Consider the following 25,515-nt stretch of genomic DNA (forward strand, 5'->3'; position numbering starts at 1 on the left):
TATTTGGACACCCTGTACAATATTTAAACTAGTATTTTAAAGAGAAAATTGACAATTTCTTTTATTAGTTTAAATCCCCTTTATATTTCTTAAATCATATTGTAAATATTTCACCCCCTCCTATCTTTCTTTTTGTTTAGACACTGACCCTANCGTGCATTTATGTTGAAACTCTGATCCTCTTCCTGATAAAGCGCTGGGTTTGCTCCCTTCCCCATTACCATGAACCACTAGTGCTCCCTCCCCACTCAAAATTACTCCCCCCCTTTCCCAACAAGGAAGTGCTGAGCATTAAACACTAAAACTGCAATCTTGCCTGTACATAAAATCCATTTACATACATTTAATCTCTTCCTGGATACCACAAATGCAACTCATGCAATCATGAGCTGGTTTAAGGGTGGGGGGCACAACATCATCCCCCCCCCTCAGAAAAGTGAAATATTATATTGTTTTATACTATACTAACTGAAGTGCCCGGCTTTGCCCGCGAAATACAAAAAATCGATTTTTGTTTAGCCTATGTTACCTAAGGTACCCATGGGTTTCCTAAAAAAAATGTCAGTCAATTCGGTCCAGCCATTTGGCCAGCTGTACCCCTTCATCACTCCCCACCTTTCTGATGATTAACCTGCATTTTATGTTAGTTAGTGATCTTTGGGTCGTCATTAATATGTAATTCTTTGTGGCAAACTTTGTTTCCAAAATTACAGAATCCACGACATTTTAAATCATTAATAATGTTTTGAGTTCTTTATAATTTCAGAGATAGTTTAAACTTAAAATACATTATTTCACCGAAAGAGTAAAATTCTGGAAAAAATGTCCGATACTCCTGAATCTGAGACTGATCAAGGTCTATCTAAATTTCATTTGATAATTTCATGTTTTTTTTTTAATTTGCTTAATCTATGCATGTGTAACTTATAATATTTGGGTAAACATTTAAGTTCACAATGAATTTATAAAAAAGGGTTTCCGGGGTTTCAAATACGGTTTTTAATATTAAAATTTATTTATTATACTTTGAAAAAAAGGATAAAAATATTTACTTAAATTTTCAGAAATCTTACTTGGAGTCTCCTACCCTGAGAACAAACCACCTGACGAGGCTAAAATGGAACTTATAATTCACCCTCTTCTTCCGAATCCTGCAGTTAACCCATTAAGCCCGAAGTCTGAAGTCAACCCTTTCAGCCCGAAGTCTGAAGTTAACCCTACAAGTCCAGGGCCTCCCCTGCAAGGATCCTGCAGGTTCTCTTGCTTTCAAGCATTTTGAAATATTAGAAAGCTTATTAATCTTGAATGAAATGCTGTTGTCGATTTTAAAAGCGAAAATGATGGATATCTCATTAATTCCTGATCAGACAAAGCTTTGAAAAGTACTCTTGTGAGTCGGACATTGTCACGTAAAATGATTAAGTCAACACTCTACACTAGTCTCTATATATATTGTACTCGTAAATATAACTTTAAATATTTTTCGTGAACGTTTGAGAATGAAAAAACCATCTAAAACCTTTTAATCAAATTGAATGTTCATCAGATTCATCAAAAATACTATTTAATTCCTATATTTTTAAGATTAACGCTGACTGTGCTGTGCTTTTTTGGAATTTATCATCTTATGGCGCTGAGGTGACTTAATCCTTTTCTGATTAATTCGTTCACTCCGCTCTTTAATAAGGAAGTATAGTATAGATGCATTTAATATGCATCTAGCTCATTTGAAGGACCGGAAACCTGGGACTAGTTGTACTTACAGTAAACACATACAGACTGTAAACACGGCTAAATCATCTTCTTAATTAATTGTGAGATTATTGGGATTTTTGGACATAGTTTAATAAAAATACAGATAGAACACTAGATGTCGTCTTTTCAAGATTTAGGGGTTTTTTGTTCACAATAACCATGTATATCTATATGATAAAGAAGTAATCTCTGTGTGTTTGTTTTGAATGTCCGATCATAACTCAAGAACCCCTTCACCGAATTGCCTTAGTTTTGATTGGAGAATTCTGTAGAACCACAGGAATGTTCTTAGCTAGGTTTAAAAAGATGAATATGTTGACTCTTGTAATAAAAACTTTGTTTAAGGTAAAACTGGGTTCCCAAGCTGGTTTAAAAATAAGTGTGCTTTTAAATTATTGTGCAAAATTCCCTAAAACAATGATTGTTTAGATTTAACATCAGTATGGGAATTGTATGCATGTCTTCTGATCCAACGGACTCGCAGGAAATTATAATTTTTTTATTATTATCCTTTTAAAACATAATTGCGCTATAAAAGGCGCCCAAATAAACTACACTGTTCACCTAAACTGTACAACTACACTGTACAACTACACTGTACAACTACACTGTACAACTACACTGTACAAATACACTGTACAATTACACTGTACAACTACACTGTACAATTACACTGTACAACTACACTGTACAACTACGCTGTACAACTACACTGTACAACTACACGGTACAACTATACTGTACAACTACAATGTACAACTACACTGTAGAACTACACTGTACAACTACACGGTACAACTACACGGTACAACTATACTGTAAAACTATACACTGTACAGCTAAACTGTACAACTACACTGTACAACTACACTATACAACTACACTGTACAACTACACTGTACAACTTCACTGTACAACTACACTGTACTACTACACTGTACAACAACACTTTACAACTACACAGTACAACTATAATGTACAACTACACTGTACAACTACANAACTATACTGTACAACTACACTGTACAACTACACTGTACAACTACACTGTTCAACTACACTGTACAACTACACTGTACAACTACGCGGTACAACTACACTGTACAACTACACGGTACAACTACACGATACAACTATACAGTACAACTACAATGTACAACTACACTGTACAACTACACTGTACAACTACACGGTACAACTACACGGCACAACTATACTGTACAACTACAATGTACAGCTACACTGTACAACTACACTGTACAACTACACTTGTACAACTACACTGTACAACTACACTGTACAACTACACTGTACAACTACACTGTACTACTACACTGTACAACTACACTGTACAACTACACAGTACAACTACACTGTACAACTATACGGTACAACAAAACTGTAAAACTACACTGTACAACTACACGGTACAACTACACTGTACTACTACACTGTACAACTACACTGTACAACTACACTGTACAACTACACTGTACAACTATACGGTACAACTATACTGTAAAACTACACTGTACAACTACACGGTACAACTACACTGTACAGCTACACTGTACAACTACACTGTACAATTACACTGTACAACTACACGGTACAACTACACGGTACAACCACACGGTACAACTACACTGTACAGCTACACTGTACAACTACACTGTACAATTACACTGTACAACTACACTGTACAACTACACTGTACATCTACAATGTACAACTACACTGTTCAACTACACTGTACAACTACACTGTACAACTACACTGTACAACTACACTGTACACCTACACTGTACAACTGCACTGTACAACTACACTGTACAACTACAATGTACAACTACACTGTACAACTACAATGTACAACTACACTGTACAACTACACTGTTCAACTACACTGTACAACTACACTATTATTGAAAAAATCAAAGGTCTACAACATCAAGTTGCAAAAGTTAGAAAATCATGGTATGTTGCAAAAACTGAAATCCCTTACTCGATAAATAAAATTTTTTAGATATTTTTAGAATTGTAAATTTGAGCCAAAAATTAGACCCATTTATTTATTTATTATGTAGACCCTCCTTGTTCTAAAAACACCCTGTACAAACCATAGGTAGACCAAATTTCTGGAATCCAAAAATTAGGGCTTTATTTGATATTCATTGTTTTCAGTACATTTCTATTACAGTGAGAACCATCAGAAAACATTGGAATAGAAAGACGACATTTAAGCAATAATTCAGTGCATTTGATGTTGTTACAAAGCAAATAGTTTTACCAGTATTTTCCTAGCAATTACATAGAAACTAATAAAGTAAATTTTGTCTGTGCACACTGCACAGTTGTTGTGTCTCATACGTTCATTAAACTATCTAAAGTATTAACTGGAGTCTAAACGTCGTCTTCCTATTCCAGAGTTTTCTAGTTTTAAGATTTAAGATTAAAAGTCACGTGACCTGATCTAAGATGATTTAAGATTAGTCACTGAATTCCCGTGCTTTTTGGAACTCCCTGATACTTTGGAAATTTATTGGATTTAAAATCAATTTTTCTGACAACAGACATAAAAAATGACACATTAAGAAAGTTTTACTTGATATGCTTAAGAATGAACATATATATTTTGAAAAAGACCATTTTTTTCTTAAAGGGAGTGTTCGCGAAAAATGAACAGTGACGCAACAGATAGACTTAAGATTAGTAGCGATCAGAAGCGATTATTTATCGCCGTAAGCCTATACCCCCTTTCATTTTTCGCGAACACTCCCTTTAACAAAAAAACAATTTATCTTTGGTTTTTTAATTTTTGCTTTAAAATTATTTGCCTTCAGAGATCTGGTTCCATCTGTAATGCAGACGAGGAAAAAAGGGGTAATTGTAGAATTGATTGATTGACTGTAAATTTTTATACAATTTTTTTTTCAAGGTTTATTGTTTTCAGAATGTTTGATGGATCTGCAGGAATCAAATTCAACAGGAAGAAAATAAAATAAATTTTTATCAAAATTTTAAAATCAAATTTGATCTTTTAAAGGGACTGTAAGCAAAATTTCGAGTACGACCCTCCATGGAATGATGACAATTCCCGTTTAACAAGTACAACAGTACTCTTGAAACCATAAACACAAAATGCATAAGATACCGTCATTTTTCTGAAACTAAGTGTTTAAATTTGATAATTTCTCCATTAGTTTTTAGAAACAAGAAATGTGCAAGTCACTCTCGCAGAGAAACCGAAAATGAAATTGACATCTTTGAATGAAGGGTCACATGAAATTATAGGCTTACAGTTCGTTTCCAAAAAAATTGTCAATTAACGTTACTTAGTACTGTGAGACTATGGAGACCCATAACACTGTGGGAAATCAAACTGACTTTTAGACTTAAGATTTGAACTTAAATAGTCCAATGAACATGAATGATGAAACATGCTTGTTAATTATAAGAGTGTCAAATGTCGTCTTTTAAATTATATGGGTCACACTGTATGAACTAAACTTTTAGTAATTTAGTTATTTAGTAATTTCCAAGGTACTAATGCAAGGAAAGTTATCTCAGAGGTGTACGCTTTTTTTGTACTGCAGTGCACTGTCTTTGGGCGGAAAAGTGAACACAAGACGGATGTCACAGCCTGACATGGAATCAATTTTCACAAAAATAATCTTTGAAATATTCTGGTCATAGGAAACTATTACGTGAATTTTCAAAATTATCAAAATTAAATGCTTTTAACTTCCTCGGATACCAGTCGAACACTGATGCATTTATTCTTGTTTACAAATTCCGCCCAGAGGTTTCAATATGTACGCAGAGTATACGCGACCTTGGTAATTTCAATTAAACTCTGCTTTATAGCACACACAACCGGTTCCATAGTTCAATTAAAAAATTGTTTTGAATCTTAGGGTTTGATGATTCCTCTCAAACATTGGAGTTTTCATGGTCTAAAACTTTACAGGGAACAGCTTTCATTTTAAATATTTTCTGTAACTCTTTAATACAGGGTGTCTCAAAAAACATGGGAATTCGGTGACGAATTTGATATCGTCTTTTTAAATGATTCTTTGATTTAGTATAGTGATACCTTACTGAGAAAGCTGTAATCCGTAAGATTTTCGTCTGCTATGTTTACAATTTGTTTGTTTGTTTTGACTTTTGACTGCATACGGCCGGCCGGTTGTACTTAGAAAAACAATAAAAATACAGTTTACAGACAGAGTAAACTTGTCCGTCTTCACTGTTCATCTTGCGGAGACATTAAAATCCCATTTTTACAGCCATTTACCGTTTTAATAAAATTAGGTATTAAAATGTCGTCATTCACTCATATCAAAGACGATATCGAATTCTTCACTGAATTTCCATGTTTATTGGGACACCCTGTATATAAAGAGACTGTGAACGTACTTCAAACCAATCCTCTAGTTAAAACGTTACATTTTCGATTTACTACGGTACCCTTTAAACCCTTTAAACCTGTGCAAAAATAATGGACAATCCCTTGTTTTTCTTTATAAAGGTGTCCTTGGAATTTATGAAGCGAACAAGGAAAGAAATTCTCTATATTCCCTTGAAATTCATTTATTCAATAAAATTCAATTTATTTATTCAAATATTGGTTCCTCAAAAATATATCTTTGATATTTGTTTAGCATCATTAATAATGATTAGACAAATATCTTTTTTAGTCTTACTCATAACCGAGTTTACAGATTTGTAAAAAATATAAATTTCGAATTTACTTTTATTAAAGGGACTAAAGACAAAATTTTAAGTGACCCTTTGTTTCCAGAATAGCATGTCAATTCTTAAAAACGTTGAATGATCAATAATGACTGAGACATCCATGTTTTTAACTTTCAAAATAAATCATTATATAGAGACTAGCGCTTTTCTGTTTCAAAAACAATATGGATGAAAATGTTAAAATCAACCATTTTTTCCAAATAAGAAAACCGACAATATCTTTCACATTATTGATCAGATAAAGGTTTAAAAGGGTATTGTTGTGAATTGGAAAATCAACTGATATTACAGTTCAAAGAACTTTATTTGTAATTTTTAATTGGATTTTTGAACATTTTTAAAAATATATCAAATTTCTTATAAATATGTTAAGCCTATTTCTCAAACATCAACATCAACATCAACTCTAAGCCAGAGTCGCCATTTTTCCAAAATAAAAAATAAATATTTTTTGGAGAGTTTTTGAAAGCTGGGTTTATAGGGAAGTATCCTCAGTTCATTCTACTATGGATATATTATAACACAGGTCAGCTGCACCCTAGGCCGCCGTTTTAGTTTTAAGTCCCGAGTCTGAATCCATTAGTTTTGAGTCTAAATCGATTGTCTTGAGTCTAAATCCGCCAGTCTTGAGTCTAAATCTTTTAGTCTCGAGCGTAAATATGTTATTCTCGAGTCTAAATCCGTTAGTCTCGAGTTTTAATACGTTAGTTTCGAGTCTTAATTTGTTGGTTTCAAGTCTAAATCTGTAAAGTCTTGAGTCTAAATCGGTTAGTCTCGAGTCATTAGAAGATTCATTAGGCTCAACTCTATCAAAGTTAATTCCATTCCAAGATATCTTAAGAATCTTCTTTTTAGTTTGTTAAATTTTTTGAAATTTAGTTTAAATCTTGCTCAAATTTTTTCTTGTTTAAAGTAAAGGCTTAAATTTCCGATATCTTTAATCAACCCAAATGGTTTTAGCTTTTTGAAATTATTTCATTGATATAATTATAAAGTTTTACTCTTCTTTCCGTTCGACTAAAAACATGTATAATTGTACAAATTCATTGACAACGTAATTACGTACATGAAAACTGTACAGTAATATAATACAGGGTGTCCTAAGAAACATGACAGTTGGTGAATAGTTTTGAATGTCTTCTTCCATAAACTGTATGAGATGTTAAAGACTTTTTGCAGTTTATTTACTCTTAAAAATCTTTTACTCAAATATATTTTACTTTGAAATCAATTTTACTATTCTATGACTGCCATGAAATATTTTTATTATTCTCTGTGGTAACAAACAACTTAACAAATTATTGAAGAAGACATTTTCAACTATTCACCAACTGTCATGTGGGACACCCTGTATATGGCAGGTGGTAGGAGGGTATACCAGTGATAGATGGGGAGGAAGAACTGTACTATTGTACGGGATGTTTATTCTGAGTCTAAGTTAGTATTCAGGGTTATCCACAAAGGATGAGACTTAATAGACGACTGTAAGAAATGTTTACTGTCTGTTTCCTAATACTGATGGTTCTCAGCAAGACTGCAACTGCAGTTAACATGTTAACTTGCTTTGTTCTGTCAATAAATAAATAAGCATCTAAGCGACTATATTTAAGGCAAAATACTTGGTCTGACCTTGAAATTATCATATTTAAAAAGTTTCAGGTCGTCTTTACAGTCTCATTCTAATTGTGGGTAACCCTGCAGATTTTTATTTCATACTCAGTATTGTGAAACATGCTTCCAATGAAGTATCTAACAGAGAATACGAATAAAGGGAAGGGAAATGGCGCTGGTCTGGCATGAGAAAGCCAGTCACACTGCTATGCAGACGAGTTCGATTACATACGCACACTCTTTTTGTACAGACACACAACATGACTACAGTCAAGGAAATTGCAGAACAATGTCGTCAATTATAATTAAGCATAAATGACGACTAGTTTATTGTAAACTTTAATCATATTATATTCTTTGCATGAAAATTTGACTTATAGTGTTGACTTAAAAATATAAATAATATATTTATACATGTATTTTAAACCTATTTTTAAGGAAACAATTAACAATAAACAAATGTACTCTCCTAGACTGTACAAATACCGAGATTCGTATGTACTGTATACACCTACAGTACACGCCTTTGGTTCGGTATTACTTACACACACTGTTTTGGTACAGACACACATACAAAAAGTTTCCGCCCCCTGTTATCTAAGCTTTTCTCTGTAAGACCGTTGTATATTGTATAAGACACAATAAAAAGAATTTTAATAGCACGGTATTATTAGTAGCTTAAAGCTGTAAAAATGGGCCTGAACATTTTCTGAGTTATTTTAGTCATAAATTACAAAATCTTCAACAACATTTAAAATTTGTGTATCTTTCGACCTAAACAAATCCGCTACACTAAACTTCTGACCTACTCGCTCGTTGTTGTGCAGCACATAGTTGGAAACGTTATGGCCACCCGCGGGCCGCGCTACATTTCAGTGTCACCGACATGCCGGATGTCGAACGTCAAAAGTCCAGAATTATTTACCTGACATCTTCGCCATCGGAACATAGTCGGTTTAAAACTTTTCTGGGTAACCTAACCTGATCCTCAAAATATACAAATTAGTCTGTCCTAGCCGCAACACTGTGTCTTAACTTAACCTGATTCTTAAACAATACTAAATAAACAGCAGTCGTAGGTCGGATATTGCAATTGGTCAGAAGTTCAATAGTGGAAATGTTTCGTATATACGATGTAACATTACTTCCATACTTTTACATTGACCCTTTTCTAGGCACCCTGTTTATTCCTGTAGCAGCCAGAATCCATCCTTATTTATTAGTCGGGATCAGGATTATTCAGGTCAATTATTTTAATGGACTGTTCTTGTCATTTCAAGTGACCCCAAGTTTCTTTACTGATTTACAACGGTACCCTTTAACCTTTTTCTGATCAATAGTGTGAAAGGCCATCGTTTTAAAGTATTTAATTAGGAAAATATCTAGTAGTATCTTGTAGTATATTTTATAAAAAAATACCATTTTTGTATAAATAATACATTTCGAAAAGTTTATTTGCAAAGAATTTCTTCTGGAATGTATTAGTAGCTTAAATATTCCAATCCTCGTACATCCTTGAAATCTGATTTTAAAGAGCAACCATCATTTAAACTAGTCATTTTTTAAAAAGAAAAAACAAATGTTATTGATCAGACATAGCTTCTGTAGCTACAGTTGGGAATCGGACATGCCACCTTAAACCTAATTATTAAACCTGTTTTTATTAAACCTAATTATTAAACCTATTTTTATTAAACCTAATTAATAAACCTATTTTTATTAAATCTAATTATTAAACCTATTTTTATTAAACCTAATTATTAACTCTATAATAATTAAACATAATTTGTTAACCTAATAATTTAATTGATTTCAGGGGCTGGCATCTGGCTTTGCATTTCCCAGGTACTGGAGATGACTATTGATGTTAAAATTTTTCAATTTATTAACGAGTGCCTAGTCCTGAAAAAAATATGGCTGAATAAGAATTGAATTCTATGTTGATCGAATGTCACTATCTTAATTATATTTAACGTTGATAAATTTTTATGAACCCCTAATATAAATCAATTTGATATATTTTGATCACAAAAAAATTTAGAAAATCACTTTCAAATTTATGGAATTGTTTCCGTTTAAAAATTCGAAAAATTAAAAACGCTTTAAATCAGTTTCTAATTCTCAGAAATAAGATTAGTGACGAATATATTATCATAACCCCAATCATAATTTATGAAGAATCCTTTCATTTACTATTTTTCCCAGTGTTTACAATATTTTTACTGCCTGGAGTCATCCAACAGAGAAAGCAACTCTGATGTCAATCAGCTTTGCAGGTAAACTCTTAAATAAATAAAATTTACTCCAGAAATGGAATTATTTGAAGAACAATATTTTACTGAGCAATATTTTTAAGGTGACAAGAATTAAATAAAGACCAATCCAAGGTACTAATGCAAGGAAAGTTAATTGCGGTCGCGTATACTCTGGGTACATATTAAAACCAGTTCTCTCTGGGCGGAATTTGTAAACAAGAACAGATGCATCAGTGTTCGTCTAGTATCCGAGGAAGATAAAGGCATTAAATTTTGATCATTTTGAAAATTCACATAAAAGTTTCTTATGACCAGAATAGTTCATAGATTATTTTTGTGAAAATTGATTCCATGTCAGGCTGTGACATCCGTCTTGTGTTTACCTTTCCGCCAAAAGACAGTACACTGCAGTACAAAAAATGCGTACACTTCTGAAATAACTTTCCTTGCATTAGTACCTTGGACCAATCTAACTTTAAACATCTCTCTACAGAACTCATGTACGCCGCATGTTCTCAATGACATAAGAACAGCCAAGTTCACAACTGACCCACAAAATCTATTGGAATATATTTCAAACATCTCTCTACATTAATAAATGTTAAGTTGAGAAATGTTGTCTTATGCGCAATCTATCTTTATCTATGGGTAAACCCCATAAACAGATAAACAGTGGATCCCATAAAACTATGGAATAGTGAGACGACATTTAAGCCATCTCATGCGTATTTGAGAAAGCAAATAGTTTTAGCAGTAGTTTAATAATTAACTTTTGACCGGATGGAAATTGAGCATAAAAGACCCCGGCCCAGGGAGCAAGGAATAGAAGTTAGATATAACTGACGCGGTTCACCCTACCATATGATTATACATGCTTTGCAGACGGTACTCCTTTTGTATAAGAAATATTCAGAATAGGTTATTGTATACGCGGTAATTGTACATCAGACAAATACTTCTTATACAAATGGAGTACCGTCTGCAAAGCATGTATAATCATATGGTAGGGCGAACCGCGTCAGTTATATCTATCTCCCTTCTATTCCTTACTCCCTGCCCCGGCCACTCAAGGAATTAATTTGGACTTTTTCTGATTTTCAGGGATAAATCGCGATTTCTGTCTTTAAAATCGACCTAATAATAAGCCAAACTCCGACAAAATACAAATAAAGAAATAGTACAAATGATAAAGGTATAAAAGCTGAATCCTTGGATATTTCAAACTATCATTTTATATGATCAAATAATCTGAGTTTAAAATATCAAATGTTTAACCCATGGAGTTTAGAAAATTTGAGTTTTTGTCAAAGACTCAATCCCTTTGATGAAAAAGGAAGAGATAGATTTCGATCTCTTCTGCACACAAATCTGCATAGCAACCGCAATTAGAAATCATAAACGTTCATGCAGAAATGTACATCATATTTACGGTGTTTCACGTTCATTGGAATATTTAAAATCATAAATTGAGTCCAATAGTCGTCTTTATATTCCACAGTTTCATGGTTCTATATTTTGTCAGGTATTCCTACGGCAACGGTTACTATATATCCCGTTGTTTCCTGGTTTTGTGAGTCTGGAATACTTGGTGGCTGGCCTATGGCCTTCTATCTACCCGGAACTACAGGTAAACTCAACAAATTTTTTAAAACACATCCTGAAGGGACTGGTGACCTAGTTTATTCAAGAGTTACATGCTCGATTCTCAAGAATATCCCTTAGACCTTGAGGCAAGTAAAAAATAGGAAGATATGTCGTCGTTTTTCTGAACAAAGATTAATTCTGTCAATTTACTTGCGGGCTTCCATATCCTGCAGAACTTGTATTTTAGAGAAACGACAGTTTTGAATTTTCAGATTTCAAAAGTTAAGATATCGATGGAAGTATTTTTTGCCCGCCACGCCTGATCGAAACATTTTAATTTTTAGCAAAAAGACCCTCTAGACAATTTTGTAGATATGAGAGGGGGGAATGTGTAATTTTCAATAAATTCTGTGCTTACTTTAAGGTTAGGTTTGGTGTATTTATTGTTTAGGTTTGGTTTGGTGTATTTATTGATCAGGTTTGGTTTGGTGTATTTTTGTTCAGGTTTGGTTTGGTGTATACTGTTTAGTCAGCTGATCTACAATACACCTGAAGAACATCCAAGAATATCGTCTGGAGAGTTACTCTACCTTGAAAAGGTTCATTTATTAAAGAAACAACAAACTTATAATGTTTTGTACAAGGTGTTTCTATATACATGACAGTTGAGATTTAAAGTTTGTCTTTGATGTTAGTTATAAAGGATGAGACTGTAAAGACGACCTGAAACTTACACAGTATCGCTATCTCAAGGTTAAATTAAGTAATCACTGAATAGTGTCTCTTAATGGCTTCTCTAATGTATTGGCATTGAAAGAAAGAAATATTTCCATAATGCGGTGAACCTCCTGAAAAGCTCATAAGTTATGTCAATAATCAAAGACAACCTTTAGTTTGTCTCTCTGTCATGTCTGTACTCTCTGAACAGTTTACATTAATTTAAAAAATCTTGTATTGTATACAATTGTAAAGCACTTCGATAAATTGTTTTTAGCTCTAAATTTTACTTCTTCTGAATTGCAGGAATTTCCTAAATTATATCTTTGCAACCTAATGGTTTAAACCTTTTTTATAACAACCTTAGATTATTTGACCAAACAGAATTTATATTTTGAAATATCTAAGGTTTACGACATTGCATGGGTTGAAAAAATCAGAGTTTGTGTCAATGACTCAATTTTATTTTGTGTAGATTTCGATAAAAAAAATAGTGTTTGATTGGAAAAATCAAAATTTAGAATTTGAATTTTTCATAACCCAACAAAATTGTAAAAGTTGCTTACCACATTCATATACAGGAGAAAATGTAGTGGATTCTAACAACCTATTATATTTTAATTGAATAAAAAATATTTTCTAAACAATCTTTTTTTGGAAAATATATTTTATGTGTTTAAAGAAAAGTTTTAATCCAAATATTTTTAAAATGATACAAACTATCATACAACATGATATTCAATATTTGTCATTCATTCGTTTATATGATAATATTAACTAAATTTTTTGTAATGATTTGGCGAAACAACATATAAAAACATAATTACTGAATCAATTCCGTACCATCGTTTCTGAAGTCTCATCCTAGTGTGTGGCCCTGTATCTGTAAAGCCAATTGGCTTGCTTCTAATTTACCGCTGCATAAACATGCAATCATCTTAATTTTTCATATTTGTGTTTAATACATAATTATTGTATGAAAAAAAAGTTTTTTCAAATTGTTTGTCAAATAATCATGGTTTCTCTGGATTTCGGCTCGACTTAAAGAGTTAAGCCCAATGAAAATAAAACCGACTTTGATTGGTTTTAGTGGAGAATAAGACTCAATGTTGCGTCTTGTTCTAATAAAAACTGGGAATGCGCTCAGAGCTGGGAACTTTTGAATGGTGGATATCGGGATTAATGCTTGATCCTCTCTTTTTGATAATCTCCAGATTAACATAATCTTGCAAGATTATCTTAAAAGTGTATGAAAAACGATAAAATTCAAATTAATATTTAATCATCTGAGAAACTGTAGCAGCCAAACAGAGAAAAGCGGGCAACCAATGAGAGAACAGAAATATTCTCATTGTAGAAAATAATTAACGGATATCCAAGGAGAGAGAAAAAGAGTGGATTAAGGACTAAAATGAAAAGTTTCCACAGTGGATATTCGGATTAAGAAGTCAGAATTAAAGTTTATCCATTCTAAAGTTTTCAGCGGTGGTTTTTTAAATTCAACTCTGTGGAAAATAGATGCAGCTTTAATCCGAAAGCTCAAGCCGTAAATAAGGTCCAACGACAGCTTAGACCCGAGCCGTATTTCCCCGAATTTTTTAAATTGCGGGCTCTGTTGAATAAGAGTCACGATAAAAAATAACTGTCGGCAAGTTTTAAGTCAATTCTTTTATTAGGGAGAGAAACAAGATGTAGTTCTGACTAGGCACCGTGTACCTTGGAAACTAATTTTAAGGCAAATATAGATTTAAAACTTTTAGCAGTTGTTTATATGCTTGACAACCCTTCTCAACAAAAAATAAAAGCTGAATTAACGGGACAGACCGGATATGTGGACAAATTCTTTAAAATTCATTTGAGACATATAGAAATGTTTTAGATCTGTAAATCCTGAGTTGTTAAAAAACAGGTTGAGAAAATAAAAATTAATCTTATTATCGAAAATAAGTAATCTTATTTAGTTATTAGTTTCTATAAATCTCTTATTATTTACAAATATTTTCTGCAGAATTTCTGGAATTTTTATTGAAAAGACGACATTTGAAGAATTTTTAGAAATTTACGAATAGATTCATAGAACTAAGAATTCAATATAAGGATGAAAACGAAATAATTGATTCTAGCATTGATTTATTGACAAATTTCTTTTGAGAACTTGCCTATTGAAAGCTGGATATTATAAAAATTCCATGAAGTGTGATAAATTCAAGGTGTAGATGAAAAACTTTGTGGTTTGTAAAGGAACTTTAATTTTAAGTTGCCCTCCATGTAACGATGGCAAGCCCGATTCACAGTGGTACCCTTAGAGGCTTTATCTGATCCAAATTGGGAAAACTGATTGTTTTTAATTGCAATAAGCATATAGGAGTTGTAAGAGTAAACATCTTTATACATACAGGGTGTCCCACGAAACATGACAGTATGCAGGACGACTTGAATGTCGTCTTGATTTTTGATATAATTTGCTGCGTTCATTTGTCAACCTAATTTTAGAAGAAAATTTCTAGAGATAATAATCACAAAATTTCCCTTGTCCTGTCATTTCCAAAATGTGGTCTGCCTTTTTTGTGCTTTCAATATTGCCCGAGATATGAAGAATTTCGTTCAGATTTCGACAATTTTGCTTTTATTTAACAAAATTGAAATCTGAACCAAACTCTTTATATCTCCAGTAATATTGAAAGCACAAAAAACGCAGACCACTTTTTGGAAATGCCAGGGCTAGGAGAATTATGTGATAATTGTTTCAAGAATCATGCATGTTAAAGTAGATAGAAGACTAAATGTCACAAATAAATTCAAATACCAAAGACGACTTTCAAGTCGTCTTGCTATTGTCATGTTTCGTGGGACACCCTGTAGAAGAACAACAATATCTTCCATATTATTGATTAAATAAAGGCTTCAAGATACCGTTGTGAATCGGGCATTGCAATCTTTCCATGGAAGGTAACATGAAATAACAATATCTGTCCCTTTAATAAATAGATATTTTTAGCTATACAAAGTGTCCCAATAAACATGGGAATTAAATGACGCCTGCTATATCGTCTTTTTTCTTAATGGGATTATTTCGTAAATAGAATTTAGAAGTATTACAGTTAAAACATTTAACTCCGAAAACTACTAGTCCCGGGATTTCCAAAATGTAATCTACCTTTTTTTCACCTTCAAAAAAGAATGAGATACTACGAAATGTGTCCAGATTCCATATTAATCAAAAAAAATGTTTAATATCTCCGTCAATTTTAAAGATACAAAGAAGGTAGACCACATTTTGAAAACCTCATTAGACTTTCAATTTTTTTGATACACTTCGTGTCATTTATCAACTATCGGAAATCAAAGACGATATTCAAGTCGTCTTTCAATTCCCATGTTTATTGGAACACCCTGTATTTCCTATTTTGAAAGAAGATTTTTTATTTCTAGAAGTCGAGCAGTTCATTGTCTATGGATTACCCATCTTTGCTCTTCCTTTGGTTACTATCTCATCATCATTAATATTTCATTATTCATCAGAGAAGCTCTCAACTTTAGTGTTATCTACGTAAGTATAGAGATGGGCCTGTTCCACTTTTTGTCATTTCGTTCGTTCATCGTTTCGCGAATGACCCATTTTGTTCGTTTTTTTGTTTCATTCGTTCAACGATTGATTTCTTTCGTGTTCAAAAAAATCGTTAATTTTCCATCTATTTCGTTTTCCTTGCAATTTTAAAACTTTTTGTAGAACTTTTTTTTTGTCTTTTTAGGGCTTCTTTTTCAGAAACACCGTTCTTTGTTTAATCTTAAAAATGTGATTATAGATTAAATTTGCTAAAATAATAAATACTTTTTAGAATGGATTTCTTTCCATGCTTCCCTCCTTAGGAATGCTAATTTTTACTTGCACAGGTATAATTGATAAAAAATTCAATATTTTTACCTAAAATGGTTTTAAATCATTGTAGTTTTCACTTATTCGAATCAAACATTAAAGAATTTTTCTTCTAAAACATAATTTTATCCATTTTTATGTGCTGAAGTGCCCGGCATTGTCCGTGGAAGAAAAAATAAGAATTTAAAAAAATAAAATTTTGTATTTTGAGAAAACATTTTAGAATTTTGAGAACTTTTTTATCCTATGTTACCCCCAGGATACCCATTGGTTCCCGCAAAAAAATGTCAGCCAATTTGGTCCAGCCGTTTGGCCAGCTATAACTAACATATGAATATATATATAAAAATATAGACAATTATCTTACACACTGTAAACTCCTGTTCATTTGAGTTTGAAATACTGGACAGACTCTCAGAAGGCTTGGTAAAGTTTTACAGTGTACGTACAATGCATGCAGACTTTAGACGGCTAGACGGGACAGTATACAGTACAGTAAAGTAGACGGGACAGTATACAGTACAGTACAGTAGACGGGAGAGTATACAGTACAGTACAGTATACGGGACAGTATACAGTACAGTACAGTAGACGGGACAGTATACAGTACAGTACAGTAGACGGGACAGTATACAGTACAGTACAGTAGACGGGACAGTATACAGTACGGTATAGTAGACGGGACAGTACAACAAATGGATCATCTTCTTTTGAAAGCTTTTTGTGGACACTTAGAAACTAATCTGTTCGCAATTACGAACAGGATTTTAGGAATATCTAAATTTGTGAGAAATCCCGAACATTCTGTTCTGAACAAAAAGTTAGTAATAACGAATACTGTTTTACTAGTAGCTTGAAAACTAACATATTAAGTGAAATGGTTCTATATGTAAAATTACAATGTACAATTTTAGTTTTTTTGGGACTAAAGACGTGGCACATAGCAACGTCTTTCTTTGCAAATAGCAACGTCTTGGTTTGCAAAAAGCAACGTATTTGTTTGCAAATAGCAACGTCTTTATATGCAAATAACAACGTCTTTGTTTGCACATAGAAATGTCTTTGTTTGCAAAAAGCAACGTCTTTGTTTACAAATAGCAACGTCTTTCTTTGCAAATAGCAACGTCTTTCTTTGCAAATAGCAACGTCTTTGCATTTTACTATTTTCTTAACAGTGGTCTTCCTATTCCACAGTTTTCTATGTCCCACTGTTCCTAATTTTTATAGATTTTTACATTTAGGAAAACTGTTTGATTGTCTGAGATCCAAATCCTTGATGTCTCTCACCAATCTAAGGAAGGTTTTCAACTCCATTGCTTTCTTTATACCTGCAGCCTGCTTTCTCACCCTTCGCTTCATACCTCAACATATGAAGGTTAACATTACATGATTTAAGTGCACTGTAAACGTTATTTCTATCGAGTCCCTTTTATTATGGTAATTTTTCAAGAACATTTAATTGGAATTCTTATAGGTGTCCATTTTAACCAAGGTTATTTTGTAAGGTTGCTTACTCACGAGTCACGATGTGCTCCAAAGAACGGGAAATGTCGTCTCCTAAGCAATGGGTAGTGAAATCCGGATAAGCCGAATGAGCCAGATAAACCGGATGAGCCGGATAATTGTAATCAGTAATCACAGATTTAAAGCATAAAATTTTTACCCAACCAACTATTTAAGATTTATATTTTTATCGTTATTTATGTTTATTTTGTTTGTTTGTTTGTTTGTCAATTTGTTTGTTTTATGTCCAAAAAACGTCAACACGGGTGAACCGATTGGGCCCAGGGAAAATTTATAATCGGTCAAAGTTTACAAGCTAAAATTCAATATTTTCAAATTAAAATATGCCCAGGTTGGTCATGTGGCGCTTCTATCCTTGGGTTTAACAATTCACGAGCTAGCAATGACGGGAGGATTCTACTTTTCACATTCAGATATAGGTTAGTCAGGGGGGGTTTAGGTTAGTTAGGGGGGGAGTTACTTAAATGATATATATTTCAGGTTACTTAAATGACATTATATCTCAGGTTACTTAAATTACATATATTTTAGGTTACTTAAATGATATATATTTCAGGTTACTTAAATGATATATATTTCAGGTTACTTAAATGATATATATTTCAGGTTACTTAAATGACATTATATCTCAGGTTACTTAAATGACATTATATCCCAGGTTACTTAAATGATATATATTTCAGGTGGTCCACATTCCGGAGTTTTATTTGGAATAACAAATACATTTGCTCAGATTCCAGGATTGCAAAATTATTTCAAGCAAAATGAACAAAAAGCTTTTAAAAGGAAAATAGTTCAAAATGAATGTCTGATTCAAATCGTGATATTATAAAATTTTGTCTGGTAAATTATATTCATTAATTTTTATTAAAAATTTGGTTATTCTTAATCGTGGTTTCTCTATAAAAGAGAAATATTGTGAAAATTAAATAATTTTGAAAGTAAAAACGATGATATCTGCCACATTAATGATAAAATAAAGGTTTATTAATTTTGTAAAATTTGAAAAATTCTCAATTTTAGGATTTCTAACCCCTATTCTGGTCTCATCCATGACTCAACACGTAAGTAATGTCATGTTTGATAATTGTTGTACCACTGTATGCTATTGTACAGGGAACGTTGGATGAATGGTACACTGTGTTCCAGGTGTCGGGAATTATTTACATAATTGGTGGATTTGTCTACTTAGGTAATCTTGCAATACCCAGGAAACATTTAGTCTCCAACATGTCGATGTCGAACATCAACACTCTAAATCTATTTACCCGACGTCGGTTTAAATGTTTCCTGGGTAGCACAGAGTGTCTCAATAAACATAGGAATTTTAAGTGACGATTTCATAATCGTCTTTGTATGTAAATTATTTTGATTTAAAGGGACTGTAAGCGCAATTTTAAGTGACCCTCTATTCTGGTCAAAAATGTGGAGAAAACAGCCTTTTTTCCTGGTTAAAAAGTGATAATTCTGATAATTCTTATATGATTTCCTTCCAGTAGAAATGCACAATTGTCAGTTTTGTAGAACAACAACATTTGAAATCCGTTTTTTAAAGCATAAACCTTGATATCTATTTCTTACTTGATCAAATAAAGCTTTTAAGGGTTTAAGGGTACCATTGTGAATAGTGCATTGCCATCTTTGCATAAGAAGCACTTGAATTTACGCTTACCAAAGGCGTTTCTTAATTTCTTATTGGGATAAATATCATTTTAGTTGGACAAAACTTTGCAAGAAAACAAAACGATATTACTAAACATATTCTGATAAATAAAAAATAATTTTCAAATATTTTTAGGATTTGGAAGCTCAGAGCTTGAACCATGGGCTAAAAAAGATGCAGTGGAATTAGTTTAATTTGATAAAGCATTATTTTCGAATGTAAGATCGTTTTCCAGTGCACATATTGACAAGGTTAGACATGTGTTTCAGAGAAATGGAAAAATGCATTTTGAAAATTCTGCATTTTTGGCATTCCTTACGGAATAGATTTTCGCTTTTCCGCGGAATTCCGCGTTACTCTGTTTGCGCATTTGTGCTGGAAAGTTTGCTTCCGCTAAAAGCCCTATAATTTACACACAAAGATGAGACCAATAGCACTTGTGAGTTGTGACTCTTTGATTACAACAATATGAAGGTTACATTCGGTCTTCTGCCTAAAATACAGTTTATAGTTTATAAAATGATTTGACTAAAACAAAAAATTGCATGAAATGTATAGCTGTAAAAATAAGATTAAAATCTGTACAGCAGTCTCTGAAGTCCCATCCCTTGTCGGGTAACATTGTACTTCAGATTTGAAATCGTATTTAAGTCAATAAAAAACTTATTCGTAAGCTTTCAAATATGTGATTTACCTTGTGTTTCCTTTTTGTCCTGTGGTAGGCTTCCTTGTTTTCCAATGCCAGGTGAAGGGGAAACAACCCCCCCCCCCACACTTTTGAAGGAATAGCATAGACCTGTGAAACTGTAGAACTAGTAATCTCATGTCGTTCCTATTAAACATTTCTATTAATATGTTTATATATTTATTATGGAAACTAATAAATAAACTTTTCAAATATTAACGTCTTCGAAAAGAAAGAGAGAATAATATTAACTATTTGAATTGTCTTAAAGAAATTCCGTTAAAAAATTCCAAGCTTTAAGGTAACAACTAATGAAGAGGAAAGCGCTTAGCTCCAGATAATTAAGGCTCAACCACTGCACAAACTTTTAAATGAAGGTTTAACTTTATAAATCGGAAAAAAATATGTCCATTCCTGCCAGCTATGATGAATCAAAGTTGAACCGTCACATGAAGAGAAAGGAACGCTCAAAGGGACTGTAAGCGTAATTTCATGCAACTCTCGAAGCAAAGATGGTAATTCCCGATTCACAATGGTACCCTTGAAACTCTGATCAATAATATGGAAAATATTATCGTTTTTCTTGGATTAAAAGTGTAGATTTTAAATTGTTTTCTTGCAGTAGAAATGCGCAAGTCTAACGTTGTAGTGAAATCAAAATCGCAAAAAATCAGTATTTAAAATAATATGCACGAGTATCTAATTTGTACTTGATCATACAAATCTCTCAAGGGTACTGTTGTGAATCGGGCGTTGTCATCTTTGCATAGAGGGTCACTTGAAACAACCCTTACGGTCCCTTTAAGTCAAGGGTTAATCTACAAAAGTTTGTCCTCCTTGGTGAAATATTTAGACATTAACAATTTATTTTTATACAAAAACTATACATTTGAAGAACTAGGATATTTAATACACATTTTACAGAAAATTGCCATTAGTTTTGACAGTTTTAAATACAATCATTGCATGCATTATATAAAAAATTGCCACTGTTAATAAATGCCAAAAAAAATTAATACTTTGACAATATATTGTAATATTGTATTAAGTTAATTTCTCATTTTTACTCTTCTTTTTATGTAAATATTATTCATAAATTCTGAAATAAATTGTAAATTTATTTTTTTACAATTCCCTCTGTTTTTCTTTTTTTAATGTTTTTTTCTTTTTTATTCTTTTAAAATTGGTTCTTCCTTTTCTTGTAGTTCATTTCTTCTTTTATTGTGGTTCATTTCTATACATTTCTTGTTTTCTTGTAGTTCATTTCTATACATTTCTTCCTTTCTTGTAGTTCATTTCTATACATTTCTTCTTTTCTTGTAGTTTATTCCTATACATTTCTTCCTTTCTTGTAGTTCATTTCTATACATTTCTTTCTTTTCTTGTAGTTCATTTCTATACATTTCTTCTTTTCTTGTAGTTCATTTCTATACATTTCTTCTTTTCTTGCAGTTCATTTCTATACATTTCTTCTTTTCTTGTAGTTCATTTCTATACATTTCTTCTTTTCTTGTAGTTTATTCCTATAAATTTCTACTTTTCTTGTAGTTCATTTATAAACATTTCTTCTTTTCTTGTAGTTCATTTCTATACATTTCTTCTTTTCTTGCAGTTCATTTCCATACATTTCTTCTTTTCTTGTAGTTCATTTCTATACATTTCTTCTTTTCTTGCAGTTCATTTCATACTTTTTTCCTTTTATGCTTTTTTACTCAATTTTCGACTTTTGTTTTACTTTACGTTCTCTATATTTGTGTCTCCTTTTCCTGTACTTTACTTTACGTTTTTCATATTTGTGTCTTCTTTTCCTGTTTTACTTTACGTTCTCCATATTTGTGTCTCCTTTTCCTGTTTTACTTTACGTTCTCCATATTCGTGTCTGCCTTCCTGTTTTACTTTACGTTCTCCATATTTGTGTCTCCTTTTCCTGTTTTACTTTACGTTCTCCATATTTGTGTCTTCTTTTCCTGTTTTGCTTTACGTTCTCCATATTCGTGTCTGCCTTCCTGTTTTACTTTACGTTCTCCATATGTGTGTCTCCTTTTCCTGTTTTACTTTACGTTCTCCATATTTGTGTCTCTTTTTCCTGTTTTGCTTTACGTTCTCCATATTCGTGTCTGCCTTCCTGTTTTACTTTACGTTCTTCATATTTGTGTCTCCTTTTCCTGTTTTACTTTACGTTCTCCATATTTGTGTCTCCTTTTCCTGTTATACTTTACGTTCTCCATATTCGTGTCTCCTTTTCCTGTTTTACAATACGTTCTCCATATTTGTGTCTGCCTTCCTGTTTTACATTACGTTCTCCATATTTGTGTCTCCTTTTCCTGTTTTACTTTACGTTCTCCATATTCGTGTCTGCCTTCCTGTTTTACTTTACGTTCTCCATATTTGTGTCTCCTTTTCCTGTTTTACTTTACGTTCTCCATATTCATAGGAAAGAAGAAAGAAAGAAAGAGAGTTGGTTGACTGGTTGATAAAGAAAAGATTCATGATAAGAATCTGAATGTTTAGAAGAAAAGACAATAAAATGAAACCTTTAAAAGAGATTCGCGACGTAATATCAAGTGACCTCTTTCTGAACAACAATGAGGAAAAAAATCGTCGTTTTTTTGTCGACAATTTTCTTGGTTGTCGTTGCTGCATAAATCTGCATTTCGCCACAATTTGAAAACATCCGATCCATCCCAGGATATCTGCATTAACCTTTCTCAAGCGTATGAGTGCCGTTGTGAATCGGACATGCACCATTTGTAAATTGAGTGTCCCGTCTACAGTCTCTTTATTAGTCTCTTTTCCTTTTAGTTCATGAATCATTTCTTTTCCCATTTTATTCAGCGACTCTATATCTGGTTTCGTATTTGTTGAATATGATCTGTTTAATAGTACAACTTTTATACAAAATTGCATATATATGAATTTTTGTATAAATTTGACACAGTTTTATATCAATTTCCCGAAACAGATATAACTTTCATGATAATTTTCAGATTGGTTGCGTATTTGTTGAATATGATCTGTTAAATACTACAAATCTTATACAAAATCTTACATATATACGTTTTGGTATTATTTTGACACAGTTTTATATCAATTTCTTGAGACAGGAACATCAGATAGATCATAGATGTCTTATATCGGATCATTCAACCCCTGAAATTCACAGGTTTCAGCTTTACCCCCTTTCATTCTTCATTTACAGTCCCTTTAAGCATTAAATTTATAGAATCTAAATATACAGCGTTACAGGTTTGATTCACAACAGTACCATTCAAACGGATTAATAATCAGGAAGATGTCGTCGGGTTTTTTAAAAAGATCAATTTCCTTTCTTGTTTCTGCTGCCTAAATCTAACATTTCTTTTTTAGGTGCAAAACCACATTTGCTCATATAAAGGCATAAAAGTACCACTGTAAATTGAACTAGCCACTTAAAAAATGAAGATTCACATGAATTTACATCGAATATTCATCAACAAGAAATCCCACCAGCTGCTGTGCTTGGGTTTAATCCCACCAGCTGCTGTGCTTGGGTTTAATTCCACCAGCTGTTGTGCTTGGGTTTAATCCCACCAGCTGATGTGTCTGGGTTTAATCCTACCAGCTGCTGTGTTTGGGTTTAATCCCACCAGCTGATTTACTTGGGTTTAATCCCACCAGCTGATGTGTTTGGGTTTAATCCCACCAGCTGCTGTGGTTGGGTTTAATCCCACCAGCTGCTGTGCTTGGGTTTAATCCCACCAGCTGCTGTGCTTGGGTTTAATCCCATCAGCTGATTTGCTTGGGTTTAATCCCACCAGCTGATGTGTTTGGGTTTAATCCCACCAGCTGCTGTGGTTGGGTTTAATCCCACCAGCTGCTGTGCTTGGGTTTAATCCCACCAGCTGCTGTGCTTGGGTTTAATCCCACCAGCTGCTGTGCTTGGGTTTAATCCCACCAGCTGTTGTGCTTGGGTTTAATTCCACCAGCTGCTGTGTTTGGGTATAATCCCACCAGCTGCTGTGTTTGGGTTTTATCCCACAGCTGCTGTGTCTGTTTTTAATCCCACCAGCTGCTGTGTTTGGGTTTAATCCCACCAGCTGATGTGCTTGGGTTTAATCTCACTAGCTGATGTGTTTGGGTTTAATCCCACCAGATGCTGTGCTTGGGTTTAATCCCACCAGCTGCTGTGCTTTGGTTTAATCCCTCCAGCTGCTGTGCTTGGGTTTAATCCCACCAGCTGCTGTGCTTGGGTTCAATCCCACCAGCTGTTGTGCTTGGGTTTAATTCTACCAGCTGCTGTGCTTTGGTTTAATCCCACCAGCTTCTGTGCTTGGGTTTAATCCCACCAGCTGCTGTGCTTGGGTTTAATCCCACCAGCTGCTGTGCTTGGGTTTAATCCCACCAGCTGTTGTGCTTGGGTATAATCCCACCAGCTGCTGTGTCTGTTTTTTATCCCACCAGCTGCTGTGCTTGGGTTTAATCCCACCAGCTGCTTTGGTTGGGTTTAATCCCACCAGCTGCTGTGTTTGGGTTTAATCCCACCAGCTGCTGTGTTTGGGTTTTATCCCACCAGCTGCTGCGTCTGGGTTTAATCCCACCAGCTGCTGTGTTTGGGTTTAATCCCTTCAGCTGCTGTGTCTGGGTTTAATCCCACCAGCTGCTGTGTTTGGGTTTAACCTCTTCAGCTGCTGTGTCTGGGTTTAATCTCACTAGCTGCTTTGCTTGGGTTTAATCCCACCAGCTGCTTTGCTTGGGTTTAATCCCACCAGCTGCTGTGCTTGGGTTTAATTCCTCCAGTTTCTGAGTTTGTCTAATCCCACCAGCTGCTGTGGTTTGGTTTAATCCCACCAGCTGCTGTGCTTGGGTTTAATTTCTCCAGTTGCTGAGTTTGGTCAAATCCCACCAGCTGCTATGTTTGGGTTTAATCCCTCCAGCTGCTATGTCTGGGTTTAATCCCACCAGCTCCTGTGTTTGGGTTTAATCCCACCAGCTACTGTGTTTGGGTTTAATCCCACTAGCTGCAGTGTTTGGATTTAATCCCACAAGCTGCTGTTTCTGTTTCTAATCCCACCAGCAGCTGTGCTTGGTTTTAATCTCACCAACTGCT

General features: G+C 33.5%; 1 protein-coding gene across 2 annotated transcripts; it reads left to right on the top strand.

Moving 5' to 3' along the window:
* The first annotated feature begins 764 nt into the window (after nucleotides 1-764).
* LOC111709322 (sialin) lies at nucleotides 765-20,433 on the top strand. 2 transcript variants are annotated; one of them, XM_023482959.1, is made up of 23 exons: nucleotides 765-856; nucleotides 1,065-1,254; nucleotides 1,585-1,638; nucleotides 2,185-2,239; nucleotides 4,599-4,638; nucleotides 4,694-4,744; nucleotides 5,673-5,725; nucleotides 6,995-7,039; nucleotides 7,875-7,950; nucleotides 9,300-9,367; nucleotides 9,941-9,969; nucleotides 10,330-10,400; nucleotides 11,902-12,006; nucleotides 12,468-12,562; nucleotides 14,357-14,415; nucleotides 16,113-16,230; nucleotides 16,520-16,574; nucleotides 17,799-17,932; nucleotides 18,413-18,500; nucleotides 18,765-18,821; nucleotides 19,105-19,145; nucleotides 19,198-19,273; nucleotides 19,880-20,433. In XM_023482959.1, exons 1-23 carry the CDS (start codon nucleotides 823-825, stop codon nucleotides 19,936-19,938), a joined length of 1,653 nt encoding a protein of 550 aa, XP_023338727.1. In that variant the 5' UTR covers nucleotides 765-822; the 3' UTR covers nucleotides 19,939-20,433. The 2 variants fall into 2 exon arrangements, with proteins under 2 accessions (XP_023338727.1, XP_023338728.1); XM_023482960.1 differs by having other exon boundaries at nucleotides 4,709-4,744.
* The last annotated feature ends 5,082 nt before the right edge of the window (nucleotides 20,434-25,515 follow it).

This window comes from Eurytemora carolleeae, unplaced genomic scaffold (assembly GCF_000591075.1).
Source record: "Eurytemora carolleeae unplaced genomic scaffold, Eaff_2.0 scaffold315, whole genome shotgun sequence".
Classification (NCBI taxonomy): domain Eukaryota; kingdom Metazoa; phylum Arthropoda; class Copepoda; order Calanoida; family Temoridae; genus Eurytemora; species Eurytemora carolleeae.